Source organism: Convolutriloba macropyga, chromosome 3 (assembly GCF_964194025.1).
Source record: "Convolutriloba macropyga chromosome 3, txConMacr16.3, whole genome shotgun sequence".
In the NCBI taxonomy this organism is placed as follows: Eukaryota; Metazoa; Xenacoelomorpha; order Acoela; family Convolutidae; genus Convolutriloba; species Convolutriloba macropyga.
The window spans coordinates 23,008,218-23,021,967 of record NC_134470.1 but is presented as its reverse complement, the minus strand read 5'-3'; the positions used below and the strand labels follow the sequence as shown (position 1 = coordinate 23,021,967).

The 13,750-nt window shown below is 35.9% G+C and overlaps 2 protein-coding genes across 3 annotated transcripts in view; both read right to left on the bottom strand.

Annotated features, from left to right (window-relative positions):
• Nucleotides 1-13,750, bottom strand: part of LOC142336073 (uncharacterized) — a 482,576-nt gene that overhangs the window by 7,091 nt on the left and 461,735 nt on the right. Inside the window, exons 11-16 of the mRNA XM_075384584.1 lie at nt 12,633-12,728; nt 12,136-12,243; nt 11,533-11,639; nt 10,888-11,208; nt 10,695-10,785; nt 6,465-6,749 (exon numbers count right to left, since the gene is read on the bottom strand). Of these exons, the coding sequence (XP_075240699.1) occupies nt 6,465-6,749; nt 10,695-10,785; nt 10,888-11,208; nt 11,533-11,639; nt 12,136-12,243; nt 12,633-12,728 (1,008 nt within the window). The remainder of the gene's footprint in view (nt 1-6,464; nt 6,750-10,694; nt 10,786-10,887; nt 11,209-11,532; nt 11,640-12,135; nt 12,244-12,632; nt 12,729-13,750) is intronic.
• The window catches only part of LOC142336075 (sodium/potassium-transporting ATPase subunit beta-1-interacting protein 1-like), a 193,321-nt gene that overhangs the window by 129,578 nt on the left and 49,993 nt on the right, over nt 1-13,750 (bottom strand). The window lies entirely within an intron of this gene.

The following is a 13,750-nucleotide window of genomic DNA, read 5'->3' as shown; positions in this document are numbered from 1 at the left end:
CTAACTATCAAACTCGGAGGAAGTCCCTGGGCCCTGGTGCACGAAAAAGTCCAAAAAAAATTCAGAAAATATTCAAAAAATGAAAAAATGGCAAGATTTTTGAAAAAAGGCTCGAATTCGTGATATTAAAATCGCGAAAAACATTCCAATACATCTAGAAACTATGCAGTAACCTATTATTGAACACTAGAGGAAGTTGCTTTGCTCTTGAGGCAAAAGAAACCTAAAAAATTAAACAATTTCAAGAAATTGAATATTGCAAAAAATTTTTTTCAAAAAATGCTGAATTCGTGTTGTTAAAATTTTCAAAACATTGCATTATTTCTAGAAACTAGACAGTAAGCTATTACCAAACCCTAGACGAGGTTCCTTGGCTCTTGAGGCCCGGTAAACCTAAGAAATGACAAAAATTGTCAAAAAAAATTGAAGTTTTATCGAAAAATCCATAAAATTAGTGATATTGAAAAGTTGAAGACTATTCCATGGCCAAAAAAAATTTTTCAGTAACCTATCATCGAATCCTATAGGAATTTTTCTGACTCCTGGGGCTGGACATTTGAAGATAATGGCAATAACTGTTGAAAAATTTGAAAACATAACCGACTAACGTCTGCCCAATTGCTCTCAAACAAACGGTGAGCGGTTGGCTTCGTCAGTAGCTAGCCACGATTTACTTAGGCTAGTTTTAGCTTGATTCGACTCTGCAACTTCTAGCGTCAGTTTTCTAGCCTTGTTAGTAAATAGATACAATTAAAAAAAAACTAATATCAAAAATTGCAATATTTAAAAGAAAAGCTTCCAGATTTTGCATTGAAAACGTTCAGATCTATTTTTTGTCTCTGGGGTTATGTCAATTAACCCGTCTGCAAGACTTGAAAAAGCTTTGTTGGCCACTAATGATCAATAACCTCAAAAATTTTGAAAATAGCAAATTATTTTGAAAATAGCAAATTTTAAAAAAAATCTTGCTAAAATTCAAGATATTAAAATCTTCAAAACCGTTTCATTGTCTACAGAGACTATCCAGTATCCTTATTTCAAGCTTTAAAGCTTTAGTTTCACTGGATCATAAAGATCCATAAACTTGGAATCAGATAATAATTTTCCGAAAATTTGAAAAAAACTAAATTCAATAAAAAAAATTGCTTAAGCTGGAGTTATTTAAATATTGATAACCATTCGAACAACTCTAAAAACTATGCAACAGCTCATCATCAAGATTTGGAGGAGGTCTCAAGGACCCTGGTGCCGGAAAATGAAAAAAAAACAAAGATTCAAAACTTGCTGATATTAAAATCTTGAATAACATTCCATTTCTTCTAGAAGCTACGCAATAACCTATAATCAAAGCCCAGAGGAGGTTATGTGGCTCTTGAGATTGGAGAAACCTAAAAACTGACAAAAGTTTTCAGAAAACTTCAAAAAATGCAAGTTTTATAAAAAAAAAATTGCTAAAATTTGACGTATTAAAAAATTGAAAGCTAATCCAGAGCAAATAAATTTTGTCAGTAATTTATCAAACCCTTAAGGACATTTCCTGTCCCTTGAGTCTGGAAAAACGTGAATAATGAAAAATAAATGTCAGAATAATTGAAAAAATTTGCGCGTTTTGTCAAAAAAATTATAAAATTCGTGACGTTGAAATGATGAAACCTTTCCACTACCACTAGAAACTATGCAGTAACCTATTATAAAGTCTTAGAGGAGGTTACTTGACACCTAGAGCCGAAAACTCAAAAAATGACAAAGATTGTCAAAAAGCTTGAAAAAATTGTGAAAATTAGTATAATTGTGAAAATTGTGAAAATTGAAATGACAAAACTTTCAAAAAATTGAAAAAAGGCAAGTTTTATCAAAAATCGATAAATTTTTGTGATATTAAAAACTTGAAAACTATTCATTGCCAATAAAATTTTTCAATAACTTATTATCAAACCCTTAAGGTTTTTTGACTGCTGGATGAGGAACAACTTGAACAATGAAAATAGATGACAAAAAATTGAAATTGCAAGTTTTGTAAAAAAAATACTAAAATTGGCAATGCAATGTTAAAAACATTATATTACCACTAGAAATATTACCACTAGGGGGCTCGGTTCACTGAGCTTCTGATGGGGGCAACAGTGGTGATTGGGTTCAGCAGCGCGGTGGGGGTGGAGGGCAATAGTCCGGGGGGAGGGGGGTTTTCAACCTCTAAGAACCGCTCTTCACGCCATAAGTATAAGTCTCCAAAACAGAGCTGAAAGGCTCTAAGAGCACTTAATTCCCGCTGGGCGCTACCTGTTTATCCCGTTTTTTATGACGAAAATTTAAATGCGTCAGACGAGAAATGGGTCAAGCGAAAAATAGCATTAAAGAAGACCGACAAGACTAATATAATTGCTACAAACTTCGTTTGAGAGCAATTAATAAGCACAACAATACTTATAAAACTTCAAAAACTTAGTAAAACTTTTGAAAACGGAAAGCGTATACGTCAAAGAAAAGACAGCTGAAAACTGGAGCGATTAATTTGATTAATATATAAGCATCCTTAGCAAGCAATGGGACTTGTCATTAAGGAGACTAAGAGATAAGACAACAAATTGAGCAATAAAAAATAAAACCTCAAAATTTCGATATTTCTTGAAAAGAAAGAAAGTCAAAGTGACAAAAACAATTAGCTTTGAACTGAAACAATTACATCGATTCTAGTAAGTCGAATAAGCAATCTATGAGACCTGTCCCTGATAATAATAAATGATAAGATAACAAAAGGTACAACAAATACTCAAAACTCAGAAACTCATTAAAATATTTTGAGAACAAATAGTGTCAAAGTCTTGAAACCTACTAGCCATAAAAACTAGATACTTAATTAGGTTCATTTATGCCTCATCAGCAACCAATGGTACTGTCCTTAAGTACACAAGGTGATAAGATGACAAATAATCAGAAAGGGGGCAAAAATCCAATTTTCAATAATATTTAATAACAAATAGTTTCAAAGTTAAAAAAAAGCATCAACTGCCCGTCGCCGAGTTCAATCAATTGCAAATAGGCGCCATTAGTAAGCATGTATCATAATTATATAATTCATTATTAATTATGTTTCATATTAATAATTTGTTCAAATACCAACTTCACACTCCACTTTAACGGTACTTGAAAAATCACACTTCCAACCCACTCACTTTTGCGCTTCCTTTACTACTCTTAGGTGATTAAAAACCACTACTCTAATTTGACTTCTCACTAGCGTGAAAAAGCTGAAAAAAGCGTGAAGAAAAAAAGACAGCAAGAATAGGAGCGCTATAATAGCCGGCTGAGAAGCTGAGGGCGGCCATTATTAACCACTCTTTCCCTCCCTTCTTCAGCCAGAATTTTAGCACGTGAGGCGTATCCTGCTTCAAATTTACTCCAAAGAAATTTATTAAACATACCCAACAGATTGCTGGAAAATAGCCGCCACAGATTACCATGACCCCCAAAACCAAAACAGAAAAATGATTGTCTTAGGAAAAAAGTCAAACATAGCCGGAGAATTGCCCGGCTATGTTGACCCGCTTGAGGCCCATCGGGGCTGAAACATCAAAAGAACAACAGGATACAAATTGACAAGCTTTTTTCTGAGTGTCAAAAAGTATTCTAATTTGGTTAGCCGTTTAAATTACAAAACTATACTTTTCTCAATTGAGCGTTATTAAGGTTTAAATTAATGCTGGCTACGATTCGTTGAATTCGCTACAATAAGTAAAAAACGCAGAACTTAATGGATTAAGTCACCGATCTATAATTTAAAACAACAACATTGTTTTGAAACCATAGTGTGGATTTTATTTTAGTAGCGAAGTTTTTTAGTAACAGCCTTCATCATACAGCAGTACTTTATTGGCCTTGAAAAAGTTTAGGATAACCCTAAGTTACCATAATAATTTGAAAGAAGAAGACTTCAATTACTCTATTAGAGTCCAACAATTATATAACAATACTTCCCATACAGTTGACTTTAAAGTTGTTTAACGACAAAGAAAAGAATTGACAGAATACTGTCTTCAAAATTCCACTCCAACAACACACGAGGGCTGGATTTTGTAGCCTGCTGCAGTCGATGGGGTAGGATTAGTTGGTTCGGCGCGGCACTAGTAACAAATGGATTAAAAAAGTGAAACCAATTTTGACGCCTTTTTTCAATAACTGGTTTAAAATCGGCGCAATTTATAAAACACTCAGCAGATTGCCAGAAAAATGACAATATTGTTTCCCACGACCCCGATTGGGGTCGAAATATGGACGAAAAATGATTGTTTTACTGAACTAACAAAAGCGTTATTTGGATTTGATTTTCGTAGTTAGACACTCTCCCGTTTCTTTATATGACGGTACAGGGATTAGTAGAATACCAGATGTTAAAGAAGTATCGCAATGGCTATCCTTAAATAAGCTTACCTTGAATGCAGACAAATGTGAAATCGTTTGCTTTGAGCCAGCAATGATCGTTTGCTACGGCGTTCTAATCTATGGATGTACTTATGGGTCAAATCTAAAATATATTTTAAATATTCAAAAACGAATAGTGAGGGCAATATTTTTCATTAAAAAGTTCAATTCTGTATCGGAAATTTTTTCAGTATTCGAACTATACGTTTCAGTGGTTTTCTGTATCAGAGTTATTCAAAAAAATAAGAGACGGTAGCTATGATAATGTTGTTCATCTAAACGCTGAAGTTTCAAGTAGAATATGCACTATAAGAGCATTTCAAGGGCTCTTAAACCCACCACGAACGCGGACAAAATTTTAAGAACATTCTTTTAGGAATGAGTTAATGAAAGCCTTCAATATCCTGCAACTTATAAAAATTCAGCCAGCATACCTAAAAAAAATCGACAAAGCCAGCGTTCAAAAATTTTTGCAAAAGTTTTAATGAGACTTATATGTTTGATAGAACAAAAATTATTTACCATTTTTCCCATTGAGAAACGGCCAAAGTTAACGGTTTTAATGTTGGGTTTTTATTTGGGCAACCACTCGAAGAGAAATGATTTGCTTATTGGTTGTCCTTGTTGGAATAATGTTTAATTGCTTGTTAAACAAATACATCAACTTGTAACTGCAACTAATCCAACTAAAATCAATTCAATTCAATTAAATACCAGCAGACATTAGAACTGGTAAATAAAACTAATTAGAGCATATTTCTTATACCGGGCATCTATAACTGGTCTTTATGGATTTATCGCGTCTCTAGATTCGATTTTCGTTTTTCGATTAATTTCCTTCATTTTAGATTGTCTTGCTGAGCAACTGCTCAAATTTGCTTTGTTCTGCAAGAATAGGTAACATGAAACAAATTTTTGTGCGACGGATTTTAAACATAACCGACTAAACGTCGGAATTGCTCTCGAATGACAAGCGGGAGCTCTAATGAATTGCAGCCTGCTTCAGTCGGGGGGGGGGGGGAGGAGGAGGAGGGAGCCCAATTGGGACTAAGAAGTTCAATAGTGGGCTTCAAATAACCAGATTAGAGGTTAATATATACCACTATTAAGATTTAAAGTAAAAAAATGGCACGTTTCGGCGCACTTCTCATTTGACTTTTAGTATTAAATTGCCACCAATTGAGTTCAGCTGCTTGAAATTGTGATTGAGAGAGAATTCTAGATCACGCGAAACGCAAAAAGTCAAGGGCGTAAAAACTAAATTTTCAAGCAAAAATTTTGCATAAATAAAAGACACACATTTACAATATTTGCTATGAACTTCGTTCAAGAGCAATTAAAAATACCAGCAGCGAAATAATAGCCAGCTGCGAAGATGACGCTGCTATTAATCACAAAAGCACAAAATTGGACGACACTAGCTTAAACAAAAACTTTAGTAGTAAAAACATAACCGACTAACGTCAAACGAATTGCTCTCAAACGGCTGGCGAGGAGTTGGCTCTGGTATTTGGTAGCTAACCTTAGGGAGCCTATCTTCATTGGGTGAGGTGAGGGGAAGGTACAGGGAATACGTTAAGGAGGGAGGAGGCATCCGAAATTTCCCTTTCCACCATGAATTTACACTTCAATTTGCCGGCGGGGGCCAAACTTTAATTACAATTTTCAACACAATTAATTTATGTCTCCTCAAAGGTTTCGGAAAAATCCTTTCACGTGAAAAATCGGCAATACAAAACTTTGCATAAAAAGACCAGCAGGATTGATATAATTGCTACAAATTTCGTTTAAGACCAAGTGCAAAACTCAATGGAAATAAAAACCTGTAGTTTTCAGTCAAAATGCTACTTAATTAAAACGCATTTCCCTCTTCGCTCTTAATTATTTTCAACCGTGAAGACAATTTAGATTACAAGTTTCGGTCCTGGAATCAGAGAAAGAAGAACTCTGAGATTAGCCATTATTTATCTGACTAGATATGAAAATGATTTGATGAACTATCTGAAGTTTGCGGAACAAAATGGATGAGAAACTTGTTAACGCACCTGGGCGCTGGTTTAGGTTTTCCTTGGCTGCTGAAGGCGTACTGTTTGGGTGTATTCTCTGTATTAAAGGTGCTGCTTCCGTTGCTGCCACTGAGAGTGTCCTCTTCTGAAAGGTTCTCTTGGGACTTGGAGGGAGTCGTACTCAAATTAGAGAAACTGTTCACTTCACTCCCCTGGCCAGAGTCACCTCCGAGTGAGATGTCTGATTTGCTGCTATTCGCGTTGTAGCTATTCACATTACCACTACCACCACCAGGCACTTTGGGAGCACGCTTCTTGTGAGTACTAAACATATATTATATTGATTCTATCAAGGACGTTTCTTTCAAATGCTTCTGAATACAACTCCAAAGCAATTGATCAACACAATACGTCCGAAACCACTGAGAAGTTGCAACACACTTCTTAGCAGAAAGAGAAGAATGACCTAACAGGAAAGACGCAAAAATGATAATCATAGCCGACAAATTACCGGACAATAGCATTCGCTGACCCCATTGCCCGGCGTTGGGATCAAAACAGTTAGAAAAGACATAACCCAACTTTGGACAAATTGCTCTCGAATGACAGGCGGCGAAAGGGGGTTGTAGTCTAGATAGTTTTTTATGGGTTCAAAAAAATCCGACTTGTCATGGGTTTGCTCCCGCGACCTCAGGCGCGCTAGACTAATTTATCAAACACTCCACTATCACGGCCTTATAATACCCTATCTTAGAATTTATTTTATGTTAGCAACTTAATTTCTGAACAACGGTAATCTAAATTGCCAAGCATGAGAGTCATTTGAAAAAATGTTCCCGAACAAAAGCTCAAAAACGGACAAGCGGAGATTTTGCATTACAATTAAATGATTTCTTCAAACTTCGTTCGAGAGGAATCAATAAAGTGTAAAATAAAAACTACAGAGCGAGCGACCTATCATAAACGAGGCTCAGTTAGAGGAAAAATTAACAAAACCGACCAACGTTTCGATCTCAAACGACCGGCGAGTGGTTGGCTTTGGTAGCAGCGGGCTGGGGTTTAGGGCAGGTTCAAATTGTAAGAGCCGCCCTTCACCCCATGAATTTACATCTCCTTGAAATATTCTGTGAATCACTGATTTAGAGACTAGTAAGACCTAAGGTTCTAAGAGCTGCTCAGCCACTTAATGCCTTCCGGGCTTTACCTGTTTTTCAGGTTTATGAAGACGAAAGGTTAAAAGCGTCAAAAAAATCCGTCAGGCAAAAAGCAAAAAATTGCATTAAAAAGACCAAAGGACTAATATAAAATCTCCAAAAAAATTCTTCAATTATCTTTACCAACACGAATCAAAACTAAAAAAAAACAATCATTATGCAGCAAAAAATCTAATTTGGACGATAGGCATCATCAAAATATAGCTGGCAGATTGCCAGAAAATAGCCGCAATAGATTCGTAGATCGGCAGTCTAAAAAAACAGTAAAAATACAGACCAAAAAAAAATCGTCTTTTCATTGAAGACTGATCTGTTATATTTTGATTAAAAATCTGTATAAGTTATTGCTGCCTCTATTAGCTGATCTCAAATAACCTTCATTTAGAGTGACACACACCCATTTGACCTTATCTCTTTGAATTAAAGTAAATAAAAGTCAATTTCAAATTGAGAGTCATTTTTGAGAGTGAGGTAAGTCAAGTATGACCAAAAATTTAATCACGCGCATGAACAAAAAAACTCGCTCCACTAAGAGCGAAAAATGACGTCACACATGCAATTCAGTTGAAATTGCATGAACGAATGAACAAAAAGTGGCTGTGACGTCATATGGTCGTAACAAAAATCATGACGACGAAATAAAAAAAACAAAGAGAAGGCCAATAATAGCCCCAGCTATCGCTGTGCGGCTATTAATAATATAAAAAATTGAAGAATACAAAAAGCATTTGAAAACAACTTGAAAATCTGAAAAAATACGAAATTTTTGATTTCACGAGAGCACATAGAGCCCAAAAACTTTCCCTTGAGCAAATAGAGTATTGAAAGCCTTGCAACACAATAGAAGAAAGTAAATTAGGCTGAGAAATTTTTCTAAGATTAAAAAATCAAGCAGCAAAAGTTTACAATAAAAAAAATTTCTCAGTTTAGTGTCATTTTCCTTAATCAAAAAATTGTTTAATACCAAGGAAACTGTAATCACTTGGTATCTAAAAACTCCATGACCAACATGCATCTATTCAGAGCCCATACAAAACATAAAACAAAGCAAAAAATAGCTGCAAAGCAACGAAAATTAATCAAAAGAGCTGAGAAACCTGCAAAATGGTATAAAACTCATATTAATGACCCGAAGCCTACAAACCACAGGCAAAACAATCCTAAAAATAATACTACATCATAATCCAACTTCTCAGCCTAAAAATTAAAAAAAAAAACGGTTTTAAAAAGCCGCACGTGAACACAAAATTTCGCTCCCTTACAGAAACTTTTTTGTCACCTCAATTTCTCGCTCTCTCGTAAGCAGCTGAATGAACAGTAAACCACTATTTTTGCTCCACTATTCAATTTTGTTCAGGACCCAAACCACTCCAAAACTTTTCACGCGTTTCATTTACTGCGTCAAAATTCACTCCAACGAAGGTGATTAAAAAAAGGACTTCTCCAATACTCCTCTACGATTCGCAAAAAACAGCGCCTCTTTTATGCCCCAGTAGCTTCAGCTTGGTTCGACTCAGCACCTTCTATTTTTCTAGCCATGTTAGTGAATAAATCAAATAAAAAACTGATATTTCAAAAATTTGCAAAGAATTGCAAAACTCAAAATAAAAGAAAACAAAACAAAAATATTCAAATATTATGAAAACAATAGCAAATTTTAACAAAATCTTGCTTAAATCAAGTTATTAACATATTCCAAACCATTTCGTTTTCTCAAGAGACTATCCAGTATTCCTTTTTTGAGCTTTAAGTAGTTGCATTGGCTCGTAAAGATCCATAAACCTGGAACATGAAAATAATTTTCAGAAAATTTGAAAAAATAAATGTTATCAAAAACTTGCTAAGACTGGACTAAATATAATATTGATCACCATTCCATTAACTCTATAAACAAAGCGACACTTTATCATCCAACCTTGGAGGAGGTCCCTAGGACCCTGGTGACGGAAAAAAAGATAATAAAAGAGTTCAAAAAGATTTTAAAAAACTTGAAAAGATTGCAAATGTTTTTAAAAATTTCTGACATTAAAATCTTGAAAAACATTCCATTACATCTAGAAAATATGCAGTAACCTATAATCAAACCCTAGAGGAGGTTATGTGGTTCTTGAGGCTGGGGACACAAAAAAAAACGAAAAAAATTTTCAAAAAACTTGGAAAAAAATGCAAGTTTTATCGATAAAATTTGTCATAATAAAAATTTGAAAGCTAATCCATGGCAAATAAAAAATTTTCAGTAACTTATTATCAAACCCTTGAGGACGTTTTTGGCCCCTGCGTCTGAAAAAAAACGTGAAGAACAAAAAATAAATGTCAAAAAGTGAAAACATTTGCGCGTTTTGTCAAAAAAAATGCTAAAATTCGTGATGTTTAAATGTTGAAACCATTCCATTACCACTGAAAACTATGCAGTAAATTATTATATAACCCACGAGGCACCTAGGGCTGAAAGAACTCAAAAATGACAAAAATTTTTAAAACGCTTGTAAAAAATTGAGAAAATTAGTATAAAATTGCGAGTTTTTAGCGATCGGTTGTTCGTCAGTAACCACGTGGGCGGGGGATGGGGGGACGAGTGGTGCACCGTTGGCTGATGGGGAGGGAGGGGATGGGCAACAGTGGGGGGTAATAGGGTGGGGGGTTAACAGTGGGGGTGTCGTCAACCTCTAAGAACCGCCCTTCACAATATAAGCATAAGTCTCCAAAACAGTTTGAGCTGAAAGGCTCTAAGAGCACTTAATGCCGGCTGGGCGCTACCTGTTTATCCCGTTTTTGAGGACGAAAAGTCCAAACCGTCAGACGAAAAATCGGTCAAGCGAAAAATCGCATAAAAAGACCGACAGGACTAATATAATTGCTACAAACTTCGTTTGAGAGCAATTAAAAACCTTAAGAAAACCAATACTCCTCTTCGAGTCATAAAAAAACCACGATGTCCCCAATAATAGCCGCTATCGCTTCGCGGCTATTAAAAAAGGAGAGCGCCTAAATATTAGCCGTTTTAGAGGCTGACGGGGTCTATTAAACAGTCCACATAAGCGTTTTTCCTACTCACATTTCGGGTGGTAGAGGCTTGGGAGGCAAAGGAGGATTAGATGAAGAGGACGGAGAAGACGAAGAGGACGAGGCTAGAATCTTGTCACTCGCTAAAACACACAAACAATCTTTATAGATCTATCGTAGAACAACAGATTTCAAAGGCAGTAGGAATACATTGTCTTTGAAATTTGTTCCAGCGAAAGACTTACAGAGAGATCTTTTATGTGTTCCTCTTCCAGTTGGCTGCGCCAGGTGTTGATGTTTAGCCGCGGCAATAGGTGAAGCACCAGCAGTCGTACTTGACACATGCAGCACGCTCATTGGACGAGCAGCTGCCATCTCCCTCTTAGAGAGTGCAGGCGAGGGGGAGAAGCCCACATTATCCAAACCCACTCCAGCACTGATACCCTTTACGGACAGCTGCTGGGAGAGAGAGGTAGGGTAACTGCTGTGATTGCCACCACCGGACTTAAAAGCAGGCACAGGTGGGTTCTCCAAAATATCTTTGATTGTGCGGAACTTGACAGGCGCTGAAACATTATCACAACTGAGCTGATCGACAGTAGATGTTCACTATAATCGCAAGTGGGCGATGTCTAAATCTGGTCATTCTTTTGTTGACATAATTATGGCTGTAGTTATCCGATCACTAAGCCCTCATCGGAAGTGCTCCAAATTCAAGAAAGTCCTCAGAATGAAAGATGATAATTTTTGCACGCGTCGAGCCCTTCATACCACCAGATCATTCTATGTTACATACTTTGAAACCCCTTATTTCACCATCTGATGATTTAAAGCAACAAAACTAACATATTCAATGTATTAAACTTGACTGTTCCGTTTGGAATACTTACAGTCTCTGAGATCAAATACAGTGACTGCATGTTTGACCAGCGTGGCCACAATGGCATTGCTCTGATGTGAGACAGTGATCGCCCCCAAGTTGCTAGCATCCACATCCCTGCAACAACACAAATAAACTTGCACAACTAAACACATGAAACATAACCGACTAACGTCGGGCCAACTGTTCTCAAGCGGAGAGGGATTCAACCACGCTGGGTTACATCTGGAACGATGTGCAGGGGTTGGTGATTGGAGAGGTGATGAGCGGTGAGGGGGTGAAGTTTAGGGGGGTGTCAAACTATAAGAACCGCCGTTCACACCATGAACTTCTGCCTCCAAAACAGTTTCAGTTTTTGAGGACGAAAAGTGAAAAGGGTCAGACGAAAAATTGGTCCTAGAGAAAAACCGCAGAAAAGACCATAGACTAATATAATTTCTAAACTTCGTTTGAAAGCAACCAGATTCCAAAAAATTACCGTAATGGTATATACAGAAGACGCCTACATACTTAGCGACCCTGCAAATTTGGCAAGCCTTCCTTTATTATGGTTATCTAGACGAATGGATCCGACCAATTTCACTTGAGACAAGAGAGTAGGGAAAGTACTGACTGTTTGGTGTTGTCGAAGCTTGGCCCGATGCAGGTTCCAATATTGTCAGCAGACATCTTGTTCACAGTCTCATTCATCAGAACGCCATGAAGAACAGTAAAGATGTACCTATTAACGAACCTCAATTTCATCACACCACTGATGACGTATGAAGTCAGTGGGCAACCCATTGTTCTTGGCACACTAAGTGTAACGTGCAGAAATTGCTTTTTGTTACTTTCTTTAGTCTGCTCATTATCGCTTTCTTTGTGAAATTACTTAGAACTAGATTTGCTACCAAAACAACAAAATTCGATTTTGGCAATAATTTATTAAAACTACAGTTTGCATATTATTGCAAAACAACATTTTAGACCTTCATCATTTCATTTGATTTGATACTGATTTTGGTTTGAATGTTTGAAGTTAATACTCTGTCAAAGAAACGCTAAACACAACGACCAATATATACAGCTTAATCTCCAGTTCAGACAACAATTATAAAGAGAAAGACGTACTTGAGATTGTCGTAGTTGGCTTTCGGTAGTTTTCTGATGATCTCTGTATACTTTGTGACGAACTCGCTTTCACTAGCACCACGTTCAGTTAGGTTTCTAAACATACAAGCATGATTACTTCAAATCTTCTGAACCGAAGGCCTTGATTTAACAATGACTCGATAGAAATTTGTTTCAAAAGAAGAAATGAAAACATAACCGACTAACGTCGGGCGAATTGCTCTCAAACAACCAGCGAGCGGTTCACTTCATCGGCAGCTAGCCAAGGTTTAGTGAGGCCAGTTTTAGCTTGATTTGACTCAAAAACTTTCGTAAAAAAATTAAAAAATGATATTTTAAAAATTTGCAAAATATTGAAAAATTTTATAAAAAGCTTCCAGATTTTGCAGTGAAAATGTTCAAAACTAATTTTTCGTCTCTGGAGTTATGTCAGGTAATCCATCTGAAAGACTTGAAAAGCTTTGTTGGCCTGAAATGATTGCTAAGCTCAGAAAAGGACAAAAACATTAAAAAATTTGAAAACAATAGCAAATTTTAAGAAAATCTTGCCAAAACTCAAGATATTAAAATATTCAAAAACATTCCATTGTCTCACGATACTATCCAGTATCCCTGTTTTAAGCTTTAAATAGTTTCACTGGCTCATCGAGATCCATAAACTTGGAATATAAAAAATTTTCCGAAAATTTCAAAATTAAATTTTATCAAAAAATTGCTAAAGCTGGAGTCATTGAAAAATTGATAACCATTCCGTTAACTCTGAAACTATGTAATAGCTTATCCTCAAGCCTTGGATGAGGCCCCTAGGACCCTGGCGCCCGAAAAAATTAAAAAATTCAAAAAGATTTTAAAAAAAACTTGAAAAAATTGCAAATATTTTTTTAGAAATTGATATTAAAATCCTGAAAAACATTCCATTACATCTAGAAGCTATTTAGCAACCTATAATCAAACCCTAGAGGAGTTTATGTGGCTCTTGAGGCTGGGGAAACCTATAAAATGGCACAAAATTTAAAAACTTGAAAAATGCAAGTTTTATAAAAAAAAATCGCTAAAATCTGTCATATTAAAAAAATGAAAGCTATCGCACGGAAAATAAAATATTTTCAGTAACTTAA